This window comes from Rhagoletis zephyria, unplaced genomic scaffold, assembly GCF_001687245.7.
Source record: "Rhagoletis zephyria isolate East Lansing unplaced genomic scaffold, Rhagoletis_zephyria_1.1 Rzeph_scaffold_01088, whole genome shotgun sequence".
Lineage (NCBI taxonomy): Eukaryota > Metazoa > Arthropoda > Insecta > Diptera > Tephritidae > Rhagoletis > Rhagoletis zephyria.
Window position 1 is genome coordinate 44,838 of NW_016158172.1, and position 20,788 is coordinate 65,625.

Here is a 20,788-nt window from a genome sequence, read left to right on the forward strand (position 1 = left end):
AAAGATGGAGCCATCGTATACCCAGTTAACTCTACGAGTAATGAGCAGGTAATGTGCGCAAACATTACCTAGGGTGTCTAGAAAAATCACGTCAAGTTTCCTGTTTATATTTTCGTTTGTATTATAACTGTGCACCAATTGATGAAGACTCACCACAAAAATGGCTAAGCTACGCCGAAATGATTTCTTTCATAACTGGCGACACAAGAAGCACTGGAGAGAATAGGTAGTAAATATTTGTATCACAATTTGGATGTTAGAAAAAAGAGGTTTAAAAAAGGTTTTAGTTTGAAAATATTTTGAAACGGGCCACCACCTGTTTGAAATGTCGAATTTATTTAAACTATGTACAAGTTATATGAAATATTGTCAAACGAAAGAGTGTTAAAAAATCATTCTTGTGAACATCTAGAATATTTTTGAGGTTTGAAAAGGGTTGCCACCTATTTAAAAAGTTTAAGTCAAATTATCTAATAAGTTAACTCAGTTACTAAAGGATTGCTTTCAATCAAAATCGGCTGAGAGGGCTTTATTTCCAAACTCCCGGTGTTGCCACATGTTTATAAAATCACATCCACCTTGAATTGCGGCAATGAGAAATTTTAAATGTTTATGTATCACAATATGGGTTCAGACGAAACAGGTTTAAGACCTTAGTTGGAAAATATTTGGAATAGAGTTGCCACCTATTTGAAAAGTCGAATTTAAGTAAATTATGCATAACTTATATGAAATAAAAAAATATGGTTGTCAAACGAAAGGTGCTACGAAATCTTTAGTTTGAACATTTAGATTGTTAGCGAGGCACCGGTTTATAAAAAATTCGAATAATTATTAAAAGATTTCTAAACTATACTTAGAAGGGTTGCCCCATATTTTAAAAATCCTATTCAACTAAATTTATCAATTAATTGAAATTTGTATACCAATGTCAGACTAAAAATATTTAAAAAAGTTTAAGTTTAAAAATATTGCTGAACCAGGTTGCCATCCTTTATGAAAATTCGAACTTAGTTAGCTTATACACAAAATATGCATATGAAATATTTAAATATGAGTGCCGAACGAAGTAGTTTTTGGAAATCTTTAGCTTACAAAAATACTTTTGATTAGGGTTGCTACCTATTCGAAAAGGCATATCTATCTACCTACCTATGAATATATGGGCATTTTTTGTGAGATGTTCAACGAGCTTAGGCCTGCAGATGTTAAATGACGAAGTTAAAAATTTCTTAACGGTAAAGGATGATTTTAGATATGAGAAACCGAACCATGCGAGACGTCTCGCTACTCAGAAACGGCTGCAAGCCAGAGTTGGGTAAACTGTCCACTACATAGCGAGGGTATGGCTTTGATTGCGACATAGAGTCTCAACCACAATGCTTATAAATCAGCAACGCCCCCATGACAATGAGTTTTTGTTCAAGACAGGCTACGCTGAAGACACAAGCCCTAAAATAAGGAACATGTTGCTATCGATAAATCCAGCTTCAACGCCTTTAGGTAAGCGCATTGAAAATTTGAAAATGTCAAGAACGTAAATAATATGTTATGATAAATGGTAACCAACAGCTCCTATACTGACAAATACTTTCCTTTACTCTATGTACGAATCGGACTTAAAAATTTTACAAACCGAATTTGAATGAAAAATGGAGAAAGGAGGCTCTTGAACAAACACTTAGCGTATTAAATATTTCCTGCTCTCAATGCAAAAATTAAAAAATTATAATGCCAAATTACAAAAGGAACTCAGGTGACTCAGAAGCTCAGCAGAAGGCGAAATACTTCTCGAAATACCCACAAATGAATGGCAGAAAAACTCTTCCTATGGAACCGAATGCAAGGTAATATAAACTTGTGAAAGGGAGTCGTTCTTTAGTAAACGCGGTGGAAAAGTGTGGTTTAATAAGTGAATACAACAGCCCGCCCCTCTCTATTAAACATAAGTGCCATTACCTGGCATCTCAATAAGCAGTCTTGCCTAATACGACGTTTGCACGATTCGCAATTCGCTCTCTCTTTCTTAATTCGCGCTCCATTCGTAATTCGCCATCTAATTACCCTTCGAATTACGTAATTCGTCATATAAAATTTTGAGAGCGAATTACCTCATTTGTAGGTAATTTGGATCGCATTACCATGCGAATGACGAAGGAATCGGTGCCTTCTCTAATATTTATTGGAAATATATTGAAGTTTTTACCGACTGGGTTCCATTTGCTGGCACTTTTTCTAGCTGCTGGAAAATTAATCAATAAAATATTCTCTATATAAATTAAAGTCTTTTATGATAATTAAAATTTTGGCTCCATCTTCGATATTTGTAATACACAAAAATAATAATAAATAGCCAAGAACAAGAAGTGGAGCTGCCAAACGAATTACTAATGTGTGTCGTGGAAACGGGTAATTCACGAATTAGTTAGCAAATTACGAATCGTGGAAACATCGTATAAGAAGAACTGAATACAGTTAGGATTAATTGAGAGCTTTAAAATTAGTTTTGGGGCCAATTCATGGTATAAGGGCCAGTTTATCAATATCTGGTTAACACTAATCTCCGGTAAAACCTCGTTATCGACGTTATTGACTGCATGCATATAACACTGTGTCGGTAACGTCGGCAGCGATGTTTAACTGGCGATTAGTGTTAACCAGAGTTGGTGAAAACGGCCTTAAAACTACCTTTAACTCCAAGGGCCGGTTGTTCAATGTCCGGTTAACACATATCGGAGGTAGAAGCTCCGGGTTAAACACAGTGACTGCTTTATCGATTACATGTTATATGCAGGGAACGGATTTTATGGAAATTGCCTTTTTTTCTGCTAAAGAGATAGAGTATATTCGATTAAGAATGTCCACTATTTAGCTTTCCCTGATTCCATATATACACATTTGATGTTGCCTTTTTTTGCCTTTTTTTGCCTTTTTTAAGATATTTGCCTTTTCTACCTTTAAAAAAGTGATAATAGCATTTACAATTTTTTTTTTAAGATTAAAAAATATACACATGCCCATGCGGCTTATAGAAGCGCAGGGACCTCTTGCCAAATTGGTGTTGAAAAAATTGGGCTCCACTTGTATCAACTTACGTCGAGCGCATATTTAGTACATTCAAGGCTTTTCTTCGCGAAAATCGAATGAAAATGCTGCCAGAAAACTTCAAAATGCATCTTGTGGTTCAATGTTACTACAACTATACAGATTAAAGTTTTATGAGTTAGAAACTCGAAAGGATAAAATAGTCAAAGAGTCAAAGTACAAATTTTTGGTATAATGAAACTAGTTCATAGTTTTTCTCTTTTTACTTGTAATATAAAAATTTCTAAAATAAATATATTTTTTGATTGTTCTTCGTATTTTCTGTCTTTTTTTAGTGCCTTATTTTGCTTTTTTTGGCAATACCTTTGTTTTTGCCTTTTCCTGCCTTTTTCGCTATTTTGTTTTGCCTTTTTTTGCCTTTTTTGCAATACCTAGTGCCTTTTCCTGCCTTTTTCGCTCTTTTATTTTGCCTTTTCCAGCCTATTTCGTTACTTTATTTTGCCTTTTTTTATAGGTTCTCAGGTCCTAAAAATCCGTTCCCTGGTTATATGCATGATGTCGAAAATGTCGATAACGATGTTTAACTGGGAGGTAGTGATAACCAGACATTAAGCAATCGGCCCTAAAGCTAGTGGGTGCTGCTAGTTATGCAAAACCAATGAAGCGCCTCCTCCACGGTAAGCACGTCCAGTCGGTCACATCGTATGAGCGTACGCAACTGCAAATTACGGTTATTTGTGTATGCAGCAGCGTCACCGTAAAGGAAGTGGCACAAAAGAAGCCACAGCAGTAGCGGTAGCAGCAAATAAAGAAAGCTGAATGAGAAGCAAGCAAGCGAATAAATACCTTTATATGCATACATACAATTTTATGTATGTACATGGGCGTAGCCAGGTAGGGGCAGGGGGGGGCTCGAGCCCCCCCCCCCCCCCTCTCCCACTTACTTTCAAATTTTCCTTATATATATATAAAATAGTACCCTGAAATGCCAGCTTAATAGGGTCGAGCCCCCCCGTCCCCCCGCCCCCCTAAATTTCATTCTGGCTACGCCGATGTGTATGTATGTACATGTGTGCGTACCTTTACATAAGAATATGCACATAGCAAAGGTGGAGACATATTTTGTATATATATCTGTAGGCAAATTTACATACACATTAGGGTGGTCAAAATTTTTTTCCAGCCAACCTTCAGAACTAAAGAAAACGGTTAGAATTTAATGAGATGAGAAGGAATTCTAGCGCCAAAAATCTGCTTGACACAATCATATTTAATATAGGATCGCTGTACAAGTATTTGACCTTTATTTTTAGTTACAGTAATTTGTTTGGGTGTGGGTGTGTGGGTTTCATAAAAAAAAAAAAAAAAAATTAGCCTATATCTCTAAAACTCGGATTCAGTAGATAATTCTACATAAGAAATGATGGTGAAACGGCAAAGATATAATATTTTGTATACTAGTGTTATTATTCTATCTTTCAAGATCAGTAAGACGAAAGCTTAAAAATGAAATCGGCGTGGCCGTATGTAGTGACAATTTTATCACAGATCATAACATTGGTATCGCTTACCTCAAAAATATGAAATTCAAAGTTTGCCGTTGATTGCAATATTTTTACGGACTTTTATAACAGTAATTAAAAGAAAAAAATTTACATTTTTAGCATGCTGTAAATTTAAGGCAACATATTTTCGATGAAAGCACTACCAATCTTGTTAGTTTAAAAAATTATGCTTATGATTTTCGCTCAGCAGCGACAGTAAAATTTACACACACAGAAAAAATAATATATTCGCAAAGTTTATTTTTCTCTGTAATTTTTTTTTGAACCACCCTAATAACCATATATATGTACCTGACCTGAACGTGTGCTGCCATTGCTGCTGTACAAATTCTTATTCACATTTGTATTCTCACATGCATGCATGTATGTGCATATGTGCATATGTATTTACTATGCATCTGGTCACATATAATTCTTTCATCACATACAAATTTATATTTGCATCTGCTTACGTATTCTGTATTACGTTCTTACATACGTTTTGGCATCGCTGCACGCACGTAACACGCGTGTTAAACGCTTCCGTTGCCGCCATTCAGGCGTCGCTGTCACTGCTGTAGCAGCTGACTCCATCCGGCGCAGTCATCAGCTTGCTACTGTCCTTGCAACATATTTTTTTTTTTCACATTGTAATTTATTAACAAGGCAAGTGCGTGCAGCAACTTTCTTTCGCATTATTTTTCCAAGTTCTTTTTTTTCTCGCCCACTGACAGATGTCAATTTGCTTGATTTTTTTTTCAACTTTTTTTGTCATGAAAACTATGATGTAGTGTGCTATAAATTTTCAACTCACCTCTGATTGTACTCAACGCGGACTGTTTCATCATTATGTGCTTGCGTTTGATGAACACCATAGCGCCGAGTGAGAGCATCATCATGGCCAAGAATGCGCCGAGTAGTATGATGAACCAAGGCTGTGTGAGCACATCATCGACATGATCCTGATTGATGGGATAGCTGTTGAAGCGGAGTAAAGGTTAGAAAATAGTTAAATTAAATTAGTTTTAATTATGGTAATACAGTTGAAAAAACAGCAAAATCTATACTATTTTTGCTAAGAAAAAATAAATGTACTTAGTACCGTTTTTCTTAACTTTTTTGTATGTGTTTGAAAACTTAAAATCTTCAAAACTTACCGCTGATTAATGAACGGATCCAAACGTTTAGTTATTGGATCTAATCGTAATGTAGCCGGTGAGCAGTAAGGTCCAATTCCCGCATTATTACCAGCTGCCACGCCCACTGTATACATAACACCCTCGGTTAAGTTGGCCAACACCAGTGTCGGCGAGGCAGAGTCTATGGTCACATTCGTGAGTATACGTGAGAAATTGTGAGCGGTATCAATGCCACGCACAATCACGTGATAGTAAAGTAAAATGCCTGTGAAATAGAGTAAAACAAAATATTAAGAGAAATGTATACAGGGACCGTATTAGTTAAACTTTTATTAAAAAATTGCTCTTTAACAGTTATTTTTTACTTTTATTTAAATACTCCTCGAATAACAGTTATTTCCCATTTTTATTTTATAAATCCAACATAACAATTATTTTTGATTTTTATCTAAATAATATGCAAATAATATTAAGTTTTGATTTTTAAATTATATGTCTTAGATAACAGTTATCGGAGACATGTATTTATAAATGGCATAAATAAAAACCAGTCACTAACTGATATTTTTTTAATCATACTTATAAGTTATTTGTATAAGTCATAGTTTTGTTCTCCAACACCTTCAAAACTAAGAAAAATGATACAAGACTTTTATATGTATGAGTTAAAAAATAAAAGTCGGTGACTGATTTATATTGATGACTTTTAAAAGTAAAAGTCATTGACAGATTTTTATTGATGACTTTTATAAATAAATGCCTTCGGTAACTGTTATCTAGGACATATAATATAAAAATCAAAAATTACTTTTATTTGCAGATTTTTTGATAAAAATCTAAAATAACTGTTATTTTGGATTTATAAAATAAAAATCCAAAATAATTGTTATTTTTTTAATTTGGCATAAGAATTTCAAATAAAAATTTATTTTCAAATTTGATTCTTGGTGAAAAGAGAAATCGATTGGTATAAGTCACTTAGTTGTAAAAGATTTCCTTCACAGCGAATTTTTCAATGACAGTTTTCATCAATAACTGTCCCCAACAAAATTGAAGTGGACTGCAAATTTTTCTATTAAATGTGTGAATTCTGTTGCACAAATTCAATAGCTCCCGGATAAATTAATAACCAAAGTTCGTGCATTGGTATGACTTACCATGCTGTGGTTTCATTGGTGGCGCACGCCATTTCAAGAAAACTGCCGAAGAGTTAAGTAATACAGCTTCCATACCAAAAGGTGTTTCATTTATCACTGTAAGGAATACAAAAATTTTATGAATTACAAACCTATTTGTTAATGTAATGAAATTTTCAAGATAAAAATAATCTAAAGTTCACTTATGAAATTTTTCTGGTATTCCGGATGTTTACCCAAAATATGCAATAAATGCTATGCAAATTTATATTGGGCCATATTCTTGTTTTCGTGCAAATAAAAACATTTCAAAATTTTGTATAGAAATTTACGAGTACGATTAGTTATTTCCATACAAGTTTGACATGTTTTAATAAAATTGACTTTCCTAATCTAATTATTGCTAAAATTTCTTGGATAACCGATCCGGCTGAGAGCGCTGAGTTAGTACCAATTGAATCTTCATCAGAGAGGGAAGCGGAATATTCGCGGGGAGTTGCGTCGCCGCAGACTCGCTGTCATTAAGCCATAAAAGGAGTAGAAGGAGGCGAAACTTGGGTAAAAATTACAGCAGTAGAAATCCTTTTAGGTGTTTGGAAGACTCTCACTCCTGTCAATGCATCTGGCAAGAGTCTACTGTTTATGTAGGTAACAAAGAAAACGCACATGGGCTTTATTTCCTTAAAAAAAGAAATAAAGCCCGCGGGCGTTATTGACTTTTCGAAAAGGAAATTAAGCCCGCGGGCTTTATTGCCTTTTGCAGGTGGGCATTATTTCTCTTCCGATATGGCAATAACGCCTGCGGGCTTCATTTTCTAGAAAATGAAATAAAGCCCGCGGGCGGTCTGCTGATCCAACTCGTGGACAAGAATCCATATATGTAATACGCGAAGGGATTTTTTGTTCCGGATAAAAGATCTGCACCGTTCGCTCGATTTTCAAAGATGGGTTGTCAAGTTCCAGCGCTTAGCCTGTAGATGTGCAAACTGGTTTTATTTTTTTTGAACAGAGTTGCCACCTGTAGACCAATTTAATTCAAATTATTTAATAAGCAATGCCATAATAACCGCGCTGCTCAATCCATTTGCCAAATGAGGCGTCAAATTAAAAGGCTTGGACTGCAGATAAGGTTTACTTTTTTGAAAAAAGTTGCCACATTTTATAAAATTATATTCAAATTATCAAAAAAAAAAAGAAATTATTACAAAGTGGGTATCAATGGAAATGGGTTTGAAAATCTTTCTTTCTTAACTAAACTCTAGGAGGGTTGCCACCTGTTTAAAAAAATTGAATTAAATTTGAATTAAGGAAATTAAATAGGGGGAAAAATTCCAATTAGATGCCAAACGAAAGGGGGCTCAAAAAGTAGCAGTTTGAAGATATTTTGAAGTTGGTATGAATTTCCAAAATATGAATGTCAAACGAAAGAGTGTTAAGAAGGCTTTAGTTTAAACATTAAGAATATTTTTGATATGTTGGAAGAGGGTTACCACATGTTTAAAAATTTGTTTCAAATAATTAAATAAGTTAAATGAATTATTAAAATATGGGTATCCATCAATTGGGTTTGAAAAATCTTTACTTCTGAACTATATTAAGTGAAGTTGCCACATGTTTAAAAAATAAAATTCAACTTAATTTATCAGTTAACTAAAATATGTATCGCAATATTAGACGAAGAATACTTAAGAATATCTTAGCGCGAAACTAATTTTGAAGAGTGGTGCCACCTGTCTAAAAAGTCGAATTTAATTAACTTTTACTAAACTATTACCACTGCGATTAGCCTCCAGGAAAGCTTCAAATTTAGTGAAAAGCTTAAATTGATTCAGAACGAACTCAGAAATGAGAATCACACAATGGAATGGTCTTGCGACGTCCACAAGTCCATAATGAAAGCGGTTAAGTCGTAAGATGAATTGTTGGTAAAAATGTTGCACCAAATGTTTAAATAACAAAAATGGTTTTCAGAGGCATGACGTTCGCCGGATCCTCTACTATTTTCCTATTTTCTTTAGTCTGCAGTCATAGATTTAAAACCAATTTAAAGGAATCAGCTAAGCCCCTATGTGATTCTCACTTACCTTACACTACCATTTATAAATGTATCGCTTTAAAAACTATTCTTAAGCACTCTATTCATATCCATGAATATTATGCAGTGAGTGTACAAAAAATCAGGGACTGAGAAACTGATTATTCAAATGACAGTGAGTAAAGTCTTGGGATTTCAAGGAAGGTAGAATTAAGGATATAAATACGAGTCTGTAGTGATTTAAGCGAGACAATTTGAATAAATATGTATACACATGCATAAGCATATATGAAATGCATACATATGTATATGAAATTCATTAGATATGTGTTTAAATATGCATGTGTATGCAAGTAAGTAAACAAGCATTCCCTCAGTGCCAGCTAAGGAGTGTGAGACGAAAACTGTCTGCGCAAAACCCCCAATTGACGAAGTGTTGGAATTTTCTGGCAACGCTTGCGATTTCTAACTCATTGCACTAAGCTATTTTCATCTGCAGCTAAGGCCACACTTTGTTGAGGCTCTTTTATCTCAGCACACTCGGTTATGTGTCTTTTTTGTTTCTTTATTTTTTTTGTCAAGTCTCATTCCTAACTTGCACTTTTGCATTCATTATTGTACACACATACATACATACATACATACATACATATATTTTCATGTACGAGTGAATTTAATAAGAAAAGAAATGAAAAGTAAAGGTAAGCTGTGTTTAGATAAACAAACCGGCGGAGGGTGTAGACAAGGCAGGGTAGAAGGGAAGGGCGTGCAGATGCATGGCGACCCACACAATGAGTGGAACTGATAGGGAGTTTGCACCAATACATTTGTCCAAACGCAAGTGTAACCTCAGTGGAGTGGTTGGAATGTGCATCTTAACTCCCAAAGGGAAGCCAAATCAGCCGGCTGAGATGCATTATTTCTATGCGATTCACACATGCAGACAAATGACTGTGGTGTAGCCATAGTCATTTTTGTTTTGTTTTGCCAAATGAAGCCAACCCTTCTCATTGCACAAGACATCGTTTACTTTTGCTGCTTTGTGCTTTACTTTTGCATCATTTTTCAAATTGCAAACAAATTGTAGCACGAAGGCGAACAGCAGCAGTTGACATTTGAGTTGCGAAGCAAATAAAGACACACACACACACATTCATATATGCGCTGCTGCATATTCGCTGCACTTGTGGCAATACTTCATTCAGCAAATACACTGATGCAAATAAATAGAAACGCCTTTAAAGCGAAATGTTGGAACTTTTGCGTTTTGCGGTTGTTTGCTCAACTCAATTCGCGCGCTACACAGCTGCTGGTCGTTCAGTTGGTGGGGGGTGTAGCGGTACAATAGCCGGCAGGCACCAACCACACCAATGCAGTGCAGCATTCGTATACACAACACTTTCGGTTCGCATCGGTGCGGTGCTTATTTGCATGGCGCCTGCTGAGTTCCTCCTTCATATTTATGTGCATATCTGGTAAAACGCCTGAATGTATGCTACACTGCGGGAAAAAAGTATTGGCACAGAGAACTTTTCACAATAATTATAGATATTAAAGAAAAATTAATATAGGCGTCTTTATTAGAGCAACAGAAGCCAAATCAACAATTTTTAGAATTTATGTCTGTCTGTCCGTCTGTCTGTCTGTCTATCTGTCTGTATGCTTGTACGCACATCACTCGAAAACTAATGCATCGAATTGAATGCAGTTTTCGCTAGTGCATTGCTAGAGGTATAGCTTAAAATATGGAAGGAAAAATATTAGAGAGTTGCCACCTGTTAGAAAATTTCAGTTTAAGTAAATTGTTAAGATTAAGTAAATCTTGCAATATGGCTGCCAAAAGAAAGAGGTTTAAATAGGCTTAAAGCCGAAAATTTTTATGTTGAAGGCTGCCACCTCTTTGAAAATTTTAATTTAATTTTGATTAAATTAAATTTAGTTTTGATTAATTGATAAGATAAATTGAATTTTGCAATATGGATGTCAAAGGTTTAGGTAATTTTACTACAGAAAATATTTTTTAAAAGGGTTGCCACCTGTTTGAAAAATTTCTGTTAAATTAAATTGATAATTGACTTTCATGCGAATTTTTAAATTTCTAATCAGATTTTGTAGTACATTAAATTGTAGTATATAAAATGCAAGTTTGAGGTTAGCCAAAAATCGCATTAGTTTTTGAAAATTTTTTTGTTGGAGGAATTTCGCATTTTTTCCATACAAAGTATTTTCGCAAATTTTTTCATGGAGGAGCCTGCGTGCAAAAAATTGCCAAATATCAATGGTAAATCCTAGAGCTACTTCAAACTTACACTTTATTATAATAAAATTTATTTGGCTACAAAATTGCATGCTCAAGCAAATTCTAAAAAATCTGATTAGGAAGTTGAAAATTTGCATGAGCATTTATTGAGTTTTTCTGAGCTTTGCACAAATTTTGAAAATTATATTTTGTTGATTTTTGTTTTAGTAATAACCATATTTTTATAAAAAAAAATCGGAAAAAAATTTAAGCAAAAATAGTTGCATATATCGTAAAAAATTCTCTGTGCCAATACTTTTTCCGGCAGTGTATATTTTTTTTGTGCAAATCAATTGCACATACGCAAGTGTATTTGTTTGTGTGTGTTTGTGTCTGCATATAAAATAATTGTTGTTTATCTTTTTCGCAATTGCAATTGCAATTCCTCCACATCGTTGCTTCTTCGTCTTTTTTACTCCAGCTGCTGAAGTAGCTTACGCTAGGAAGAGGGTGTAGGTAAGAGCTTGTGCAAGAATGCATGTAAGTGTCAGTGTATGCGTGTAGCTGGTTGCAAACTTTCAAGTATGTGTTTGTGGAGTGCGAGAAAGCAATTCCAAAGTGGAAATGTGATGAATACGGAATGAGTTTGATTTAAATTTTTTTACTTTGCTGAAATTTGTGTGTGACGCTAAGTTGGTAGGTAAATAAGTGGCACGGTACCGTCATGGAGCTTTATGCTGTAAAGCGAGTAGAAATGTTTAAAAATGTATGCATATGTATCTATATGTTGCAACATTCTGCGCGCTTAATTTTAGTCGATACTTTCGCAAATTCTGAAATGTATGTTTAGTTTTAGTCTTAGCGTAGAAATTTTGTTGCCATGGATACTATGTGCTAAAGTCTTATAAGCGAGACATATATCGTCACCAAAGGGTGAAAAGGTGCCAAGTCCGTTTTTTGAAATTGTTCATCAAAAACTAAATAAAAAATAAATAAATAAAAAATGGACTTGACACCTTTTCACCTTTGGGTATCGAGATGCAATTATGTACCTAATGGCGAAAAAAGGACAGAGACTTTTACTCATAATATCGATAAATTTCAAGTTAAACCCTTTTTTTTGTTAGCTGATTCCTCTGACATTGGCGACATTGTGAGAAGATAATGTACTTTGGAATTTATTTCATTCATCCTTTCATATGTTTGTTTTGAATAAAAAAACCGGTTTTGGCACTGTGACATCTTCAGCGCAATTTTTTATTTCCGTAAATACTTCTTTTAATCTCAAAAAATAAGAACTTCGTATGTAATCTCTTTTCCATAGTAAAACTAATAGTTTAGTGATGACATACATTTTTTTAGATCATTTATCACTCAAAAAGGTTTTCTTAAAGAAGTATTTCAGCATTAGGGCTAGCGAATCTATGCTAAATAAGTGTTTGGTTGAGTTTCAGCTGAAGTGTCGAAGGCAGACAAAGCACACTACTACTACTGCCGGCGATAAATCAGTGGAAATTCTATAAAGCCTGACAGGATCTATTCGCGCACATAAAGTATAAAAAGATGGATCCAAACTCAATAAATGCAAGACGTACGACTGAAATAATAGGAAAGTGCTCCTTCTTCAAGAAACTTGATGATCTCTGGTTCGTGGATATTAGAAATCTGGCAAATTAAATTCAAAGTACGGTTTGGCTTTTAGGTGATAGGACTCAATACAAAACACAAAACACAAAGCGGTATCACAAAGATCCCAAAACCTAATGGCATTTTCTTTTCAACAAAACATGTAGCCGTTTCCTTAAGGGCTGTGCGAAGTGGGCACTAGGATAGGTGGGCACTAGGTATGGAGGCACATTTGAACTCGAGTAAGCTAGCCCTGCCCTTAGAGGAGGGAGGGAAAAGGACGAAGGGGGGCCGGAAAGAAGAGAGTGGATGGGTATGGGAAAGAGGGGGAAGCTATGTGAGAAACGCTCCGTGCTCATAACGAAGCTCTTCAGTCGACTGATATCCACTCCCGAGAGCTCATCGGGAGTGTGAAAAAAGTGCGACCCAAGGTGCTTAAACCTTAGGCTCGGAAAGGCAGGGCAACAGAGCAGCAGATGTTGAGATGATTCCACCTCATCGTCATCCATGCAACTGGTGCAGTAAGGGCTATCCATGACATTCAGCCTTACGGCATAGTTACCAATCACACAGTGACCAGTAAGCACTCCCACCAATAGTGGGAGATGCAGCTTGCTCAGTCCCTGGAGCTCCCCAGAACGATTATAGTCCACCCGTGGCCAGACAGACTTTGCCACCATGCACTGGAAGGTCCTCGCCCAGCACTCGCTGAGCTGACCAAACGCCCATCTGGCCAAAAGCAGACAACACGAGGTCAGGGGAGCCTCCAGACCCTCCCTATCCGAAAGTAATTCCTCGAAGGTACCCTGCCTAGCGAGCTCATCAGCCATGCAGTTGCCAGCGATTTCGCTGTGGCCTACTACCTTCGGTGAGAGGCCCCAGCGCTTGCCAATGGCCCCTCTACAACAATACTGTGCTACCATAGCCTTCTAGACTCTTTCCTCCACGTTAGGCTTCCAGGAAAGCTTACTGTCAAGGATCAAGCCCAAGTACTTCACCCTGTCAGAGAGCCTTAGATGAAGACCACCCATTGAGGGAAGACGGCAATTCGGCAACTTATACCTGCTAGTAAAGAGAACAAGCTCCGTTTTACTGGGGTTTACACCCAGCCCGCAGCTAGACGCCCAGTTTTCAATCAAGCTCAAACAGTGTTTCCGGAAACTTTCTTTTTGTTATCAATACTACAATAGAGGGCACTAAGAAAGCAACATTTTTTTAAAAGAAAACGCCATAAGTGTGGCTGACAGATTCCACCTACTCAGTTCAGCAGTTGATTAGTTGATTTTAAGAGAGCTGTGGTGATTTGAGGTGAAATTCGTTGAGCAACGTTACACAACATAATATAGCATAACAAAACATAACATAACTAAAATAACATAACAGAAAAGAACAGAACAGAACATAATAAAGCATAACATAAGATAACATATCTCGTTCTTCAGTTTTATTTTTTTCTATGTCGCTATATCTATCTCGGTGGGGTGCAACAACACCATACGCAATAAGGCCATAATGTCGTTATTTCGCTTGGCGATTGGAAATAAAACCACAGTTTCGGTACGGTCTTATTTCCATTTCCATCACCATTAGGTCACTTTTACCCGACCCATATAAGTGGTCTAGAGTTATCAGTTTATCTAATTTTCTTTTCAGGCTGTGTGTTGTAAATATTCACCATTATCGCCTTCATTGCCATAGGTTTCTTTCAAAATTCAATGTAAATATTTTCCATAAGAAACATCTGCTCTCATTGTTTGCCAATTTGGCGCTCAGCCAGAATATTGTACGTACTAAACTAAAATAAATTGAAGACACTAGGCCAGTAGTTTCCTTTACTTTATGTAAATAGTAGTTATAACATAAAATTCGTGCGCTGCTAGGGCGATTGGGTACAGACTTCATCGCACATATTTATGTGTGAACAAGTACACATGCACATATGTATGTAGATACATCTGTATGTAGATATAGGTAAAGCTGTTTGAAAAGCATAGGAATGTTTCCTAAACGAATGCCGGCAGAAACACCTCAATTCCGAAATGCATTTTAAGCTCATACTCATGCTTACAAATGTACCTACATATGTGTGGATGTATGTGGACCAATACTTATTTTTCATATGTTTTTCTGCCGCTCACTCCATTTAAACACCCTACTACCCTCAGCGCTAACAATTTTTGCTCTTGTTCGCTTACAGTTTCCGATCGCCATCACCAATCTCATTACTACCGTCACTTTTTTTCTCTCTCTTTCGTTTACTTTCACCCTCCAAGCTGCATACCTATTTATGCAAGTCCTAATCATCAGCCCTCTTGCGCTTCATTGCCAATCCTTTGTGCTGCGCTCCCATTGTAACAATAACCTAATTTCATAATGTAACGTTGAAGCAAATAAATGATTGGGAAATTCAGTTGCAAAAAAAGAATAAAAATAAGGGACAGGGGGCGGATGCAACAACTTTCATTGTGTAAAGGACGATTCATTTTCATTTCCAATCGATGGTATGCGACATCAGCTGTATATTCAACGCTGAGTAGCGTCTTTAGCTGTAGGCCTTTATGGCACACATGTGTTTGGGTTACCATTCTCGCATTTTTCCGCTCCAACTACTCGCTGGCGTTGCTGCTGCGGGTAATCAATGGTAGGTAATTTTAAGGGTTGTTGGTGAAAAAGTTTACAAAAAAAAAAGAAAGGATATTGTATTGAGTAATATTGGAGAGTAGTACAGCGCGTATCGATTGCGGCATTATTTGCAAATGTATTTACAGCTGTACTTTTTATTATTAGTGTCGAGTATTATTGTAATGTGCATATGGAAGCATTGCGATAAGTCATGCGTTAACAGAAGTGTAGATAGTGCATACTTAAAGAGAACAAGAGTATAATTTTCACTTAAGAAATTTAATTTTTTATGGTATAATTGAAAAGGGTAATGCGCTTTATTAATTTATGAAGGCTACAAAACCAGCTATATGTACATACACTAATCGAAAGGGTTAATAGAAAGGAGAAGGTTTATCGAGCGCCGGTGATCGCCTTTTGCTTTAAATGACCCAGTCACTGGACTATAGCGGAACGTATTGCTTCCACAGATAGAAATTAAAATGCTGCTATAATTATAATAAGTGCTTATTTGAGACTTTTCAAATTGCTTTGGCGAACTTTCTTGTTTCAGTATAGCATAGATACATATCTATGTTAATAGGTTGGTGCTGGAAATTCAAAAATTAATTTAGATTCATTGTATTCATTTTGTCGGCTCCATTAAACGAATTTTTCCTAACCACTTTGGGAATATTTCAAGGCTTCTTCAGTATAACTTGTCACGAAAGTTTCGAACTACCCCATGTTGATTCTTAAATAGTCCCTTAATAATCCCAAAATGATCACGAAATAGTCCTGTAATATATCTGAACTAGTTCCCAAAATGATCCCGAACAAAATAGTTCCGAAAGGTTGTTCGCATAGTCATGAACCAGGTCCCTAATGGTCGTGAAATAGTTCTCAACTAATCCGGAGGTGGTCTTTTTGCATTTGCATTTTGTGTTCACAATTCACTGGAGCCTTAATTTTTCACTCAATTTGATATTTTTTTTAAGGAAGCTAATAAGAAATAAGATACCAATTTTTGTATTTTTTTTTTATTTGTATTAAATTTTTTAGTTCTAAGTGCAGAAAAAGTAGCAATTTTGAAGCAAATCGGTTCTGCTGTTCCAGTTACTAAATGTTACATAATAAAAACTAGTAGAAAACAATTGCAGGGCTACCCCAAAACGAAAAAAAATTGCATAAGAAAAATTTTAAAGTTATAAAAAAAACTTTCACCAAAATAAAAATAAAAAGTTTGAGTTTCTAGAAAAATGTTGGCTATGCAGTTTTATAGATGATTTACTTTTAGTATAATAAAGTGTAGCTTGCAAGTGGCTAAGAGGTCGCTTTGATTTTTAATATTGTTTTTTTTTTTTTATTCGCTGTCATTTCCAATTTTCTTCAAAATTGCAACTTTTTCTGTACTTCGCCCTAAAAAATGTAATACAAACAAACAAAAATTCAAAAATCGGGCTCAATTATTCCCTTTAAAATTTTATTAGCTTTCATTAAAAGATGGAATTAATCAAGTTTAGTGAAAAGTGAAGGCTCCAGTGAACAGTGAACACAAAATGTCAACTTTGAACGGTGGATAAGTTTCCAGACTCGCGATGTACATATCGATATCTATGGATGCTTTGCGTCGGTGGATAAGTTTCCAGACTCGCGATGTACATATCGATATCTATGGATGCTTTGCGTCGGTGGATAAGTTTCCAGACTCGCGATGTACATATCGATATCTATGGATGCTTTAAGCCAAAGGAAAGAATACTTTGTCACACAGTCTTCCTGCATCGTGAAGCTCTTTAATCTTTGCAAATCATCCGTCCCGAAAAAATCGTGCTAGGAAATCGTCTTCCGCTCAATTTCATCAAGTAAATTGGTTTTCCGCTTGAAACTAGGGCTATTGTAGCTTAAGTATGTATGATGTGCTTACTGTAGTAGAATCATAAATTTGGGGCTGATAGCATAGTTCACTAGGACACTAGCGAAATGATGAAAATTAATCTAAGGAATGGAAACTTTGAAGAGTTTTAGCTTTTTATGAATGATGTCATCTATCTTGTCAAATGCTTTAAAGGAAAATTTCGGCTTATTAGGAAATGAAGAACAGCCAGGCAAACCTAAATTGAGGTACATAGCGATTCCTTCGAGCTTTGACTAAATTATAGACCACTGCAAAAAAATTATTCCTGGCGCACCTACTTCTTCTTATAGTATTTTAAAACATTCTTGAATTTTCGTTGAATTAATAATGAAAAGTCAACCATACGCCTATCGAATCAAGCCCATGATTTAAACTTTAAAATCCCCAATAAAAGCCTTTCGTCCTTATTTATAACTATACATACAAGTATAAATACATATACGAAAAGATTTAAATTTCGTTTGAGTACTCACCATCCTCCAGTGTGCGCGCAATACGTGAATTCGATGGCTTTCCCTCGACGGATTTGTAAAAGGGTACAATGAAAAATTCATACAGCGTATATTGCAGCAGGCCACTTAGCGTGCAGGATGAGGCGCCGCCGCCGTTCAGGATCGTTAGCATGCGATATGTGGTGGCAGCGGTAGCGGTGGATGAGGCAGCATTATTGGCGGCCGCATCACGTCTGGCAGCGGCAATATTTGGCTTCGCCGAAATCAATGCGGCCGTCGCAGCGTCAGCTGACGATGACAGGGACGACGACGAAGATGAGCTGCCGCTACGTGAGCCTAGCAATGGATTGGCATTTGAGCTGCTACTCGCCGCTGAGGTGGTGGCAGTTGGTGGATTTGGCAATTGACGCGCGTAGATATAAAAGCCTTCCACGTATTTGCCGTTGATTATCTGTGAAGATAAAAGAAAGAAATAGGGATATAAAGCGACAAAAAGAATTAGCGAATAAGCGCTTGAAAGAAAGAAAGTAAAGAGCCAAAGAAGCAAAAGAAAAATTTGTAATTTAAATCGGTCGGCACTCTATTTCGCTTTCGACCACCTACAGGCAGTTGCCGTGCAAATTGGTTCGCCTTTCACAGGCCAATTGAAGACATTGCGCGCCGCTTGATTGCCTTGTCACGCTTCGCAGCTACATTGACATTGACATGCTTGCATTAAGGCGACGGCAAAAAAAGCTATACCAGGAAATGTAAGGATCGTTAGCACTAACCTGCCACGTCAATTTCATGCTTGTCGAATCCACAATGCTCGCGTTAATTAGTTCCACCACATCGCCGGATAGCAGGCTGGCGCGCGCCTCACTCAAATCCAAGCCGCTATTGAAGAACCGCTGCGAACAAAAAGAAAATACCAAAACTATTAGCTTCGGATATTCCACTCACTATTCTGTCTCTGGCGCACTTACCATGCCTACATTGATCGGCTCCGACATCGGACTGGGTAGCGATAAACCGTGCGAGTTTTCAGCGCGTATCACAAAAAAGTAGTTCACGCCCGTTACGAGCCCCACCTGCATGAAGGTTGTATTCTGTATGCGCGCACCCACCGCCACCCAGCCATCTGTCTCATTCTTGCCAAACATCTCGACGACATAGCCAACCAAGCTCGATGCGCCCACCTTATTGCTGCGCGTCCACGACAATGTGACTGTGTCTTCGGTCTTATCCACCACCTGCGGCTTACCCGGCGGACCTGGGTGCGTAGAAAGTTCGGGCGCGCGATAGAATTTAATATTCGGATTAGTGGGCGTATCCAAGCGTAGATAACCGCTCCACGATGATTTGCCATTCCGATTGCTAGCCACGCAAGTGTATAGGCCCTCATCCTCATTGCGCTGCAGATCGGCTATTGTAAGTGTGCCTGTTTCGGAGAGATTACGCCGCTCATGCTCATTCACATCGATAGGTATGCCATCCAGGTACCACGATACTTGCGGTGTTGGCGTGCCGCTGGTGCGACACGGCAGCGTTACAATCGATTTCACCGGCAGCGTTTGATTGACGGGACCCAACTCAATTATCGGTGGTGGCAGCTCAAATTGTGTGTCTACGGTAACAACGGTACGACTGCTGACGCTGCCAACCGCATTCAGTGCATTGCAAACGACCACTTTGCCCGAATCTTCGCGTGCGAAACGCAATATCGACAACACAGAGCGACCTTCGGGTGTTAGTGTTACCTCAATGCGTCCATCTTTGTAGCCGGGTAAGAGCAGCGAACTGTTGCCCTCCACTGACCAGTAGAGGGTGGGTTTTGGATAGCCGTTAGCTTGACATTCGAAGAGCACTTCATCACCGACTTCGACGAGTTGATTTTTGGGGCGAATGTTGAACTTTGGTGGCGCTGTTGGGGAGAGTGGGTAAATAAAAAATAAGTTGATGTGCATGAGAAATGTTAAGTAGTGGGTAGAAGTGGAGAGTAAAGCAAATAAGTTGTTATTAGCGGTAAATGTTATTGCAAATCATTGAGAAATGCTTGCTTTGTGTTCTTCTGTTTTTGAAATGGCGCTGAAGTGCGGTCAGGTAATTAATTTTTATGTTGCCGATGGTGCGGGTGCCAATGAACTAAAGGGTGTTTATTTCAGTGTTCTGAGTTGAAAATATGCAATTGCATTGAAATTTTCTCAGTGGCGTAGCAATAATCGACTACTATTTCGAACTTATACATAAAATCGTAATCGGGCCCGAGTCTCAGTTGTTGTCAACTACTTTTATTATTGGTAGTCTAAATACTACGTCATCAAGCTCTCCACCTTAAATATGCCTGTAAAATCAACCATGAACTAATTTTGTTTCCTCCCAGAAAGTCCAGTAAAGTTCCCGAGCTAACTCAGTGTACCATTTTGGGCCACATCTGTATATGGTTTCCTCACGCATTGGCACTCTGGAACAATAGGCATCAGGACATTGTTGAAAAAATTAATTAAAAGAGAAGGTCGGTCTTAGCGATATTCTGTTTGCCTTTTAGCAATAAGTTTTACATTCTTCTTTTTAAAACAACTAAATCTAAATATTAAACGAAAGTTTGTAAAAAAAAAATTAAAAAAGAAAAAAATATGCTCCAAATAATTACGTACATTAATAAAATATTTTTGTTAAAAAAAAAATAAAAATCAAAAATTGAAACAAAATTTAATTAAAAATAAATATGAAATTAAAAAGATATAAAATAAGTTTATCAAAATAAAAACAAAGTATCTTTGTTTTTATAACAATATCTAAAAACTGAAAGGTAATTCATAAAAAAAATTAAAAAAAAACAAAAGAAAAAATTAAAAAATAAACACAAAAAAAAGTTAAAAAATAGATAAGTTCTTTAAACTTGAATGAAATTAAAAAAAAAAAATCTTTTAAAACAAAATCTTAACATTTAAAACAAATGTAATAAAAATAGTAAAAAACAAGTTTCTAAAAATTAAACGAAATTAAAAAGATTTTTTTAATAAAATCTTAAAATTTAAAGAAAATGTAAATAAAAAAGACAAAAAACTAAA

At 36.5% G+C, this 20,788-nt stretch overlaps 1 protein-coding gene across 4 annotated transcripts in view; it reads right to left on the bottom strand.

Annotated features, from left to right (window-relative positions):
- robo2 (roundabout 2) overlaps window positions 1-20,788 on the bottom strand; it is a 131,233-nt gene that overhangs the window by 18,665 nt on the left and 91,780 nt on the right. For all 4 annotated transcript variants that reach the window (XM_017615873.1, XM_017615872.1, XM_017615870.1 and 1 more), the window contains exons 8-13: window positions 18,701-19,638; window positions 18,506-18,625; window positions 17,757-18,186; window positions 6,886-6,981; window positions 5,747-5,993; window positions 5,404-5,567 (exon numbers count right to left, since the gene is read on the bottom strand). In XM_017615873.1, the coding sequence (XP_017471362.1) occupies window positions 5,404-5,567; window positions 5,747-5,993; window positions 6,886-6,981; window positions 17,757-18,186; window positions 18,506-18,625; window positions 18,701-19,638 (1,995 nt within the window). The remainder of the gene's footprint in view (window positions 1-5,403; window positions 5,568-5,746; window positions 5,994-6,885; window positions 6,982-17,756; window positions 18,187-18,505; window positions 18,626-18,700; window positions 19,639-20,788) is intronic.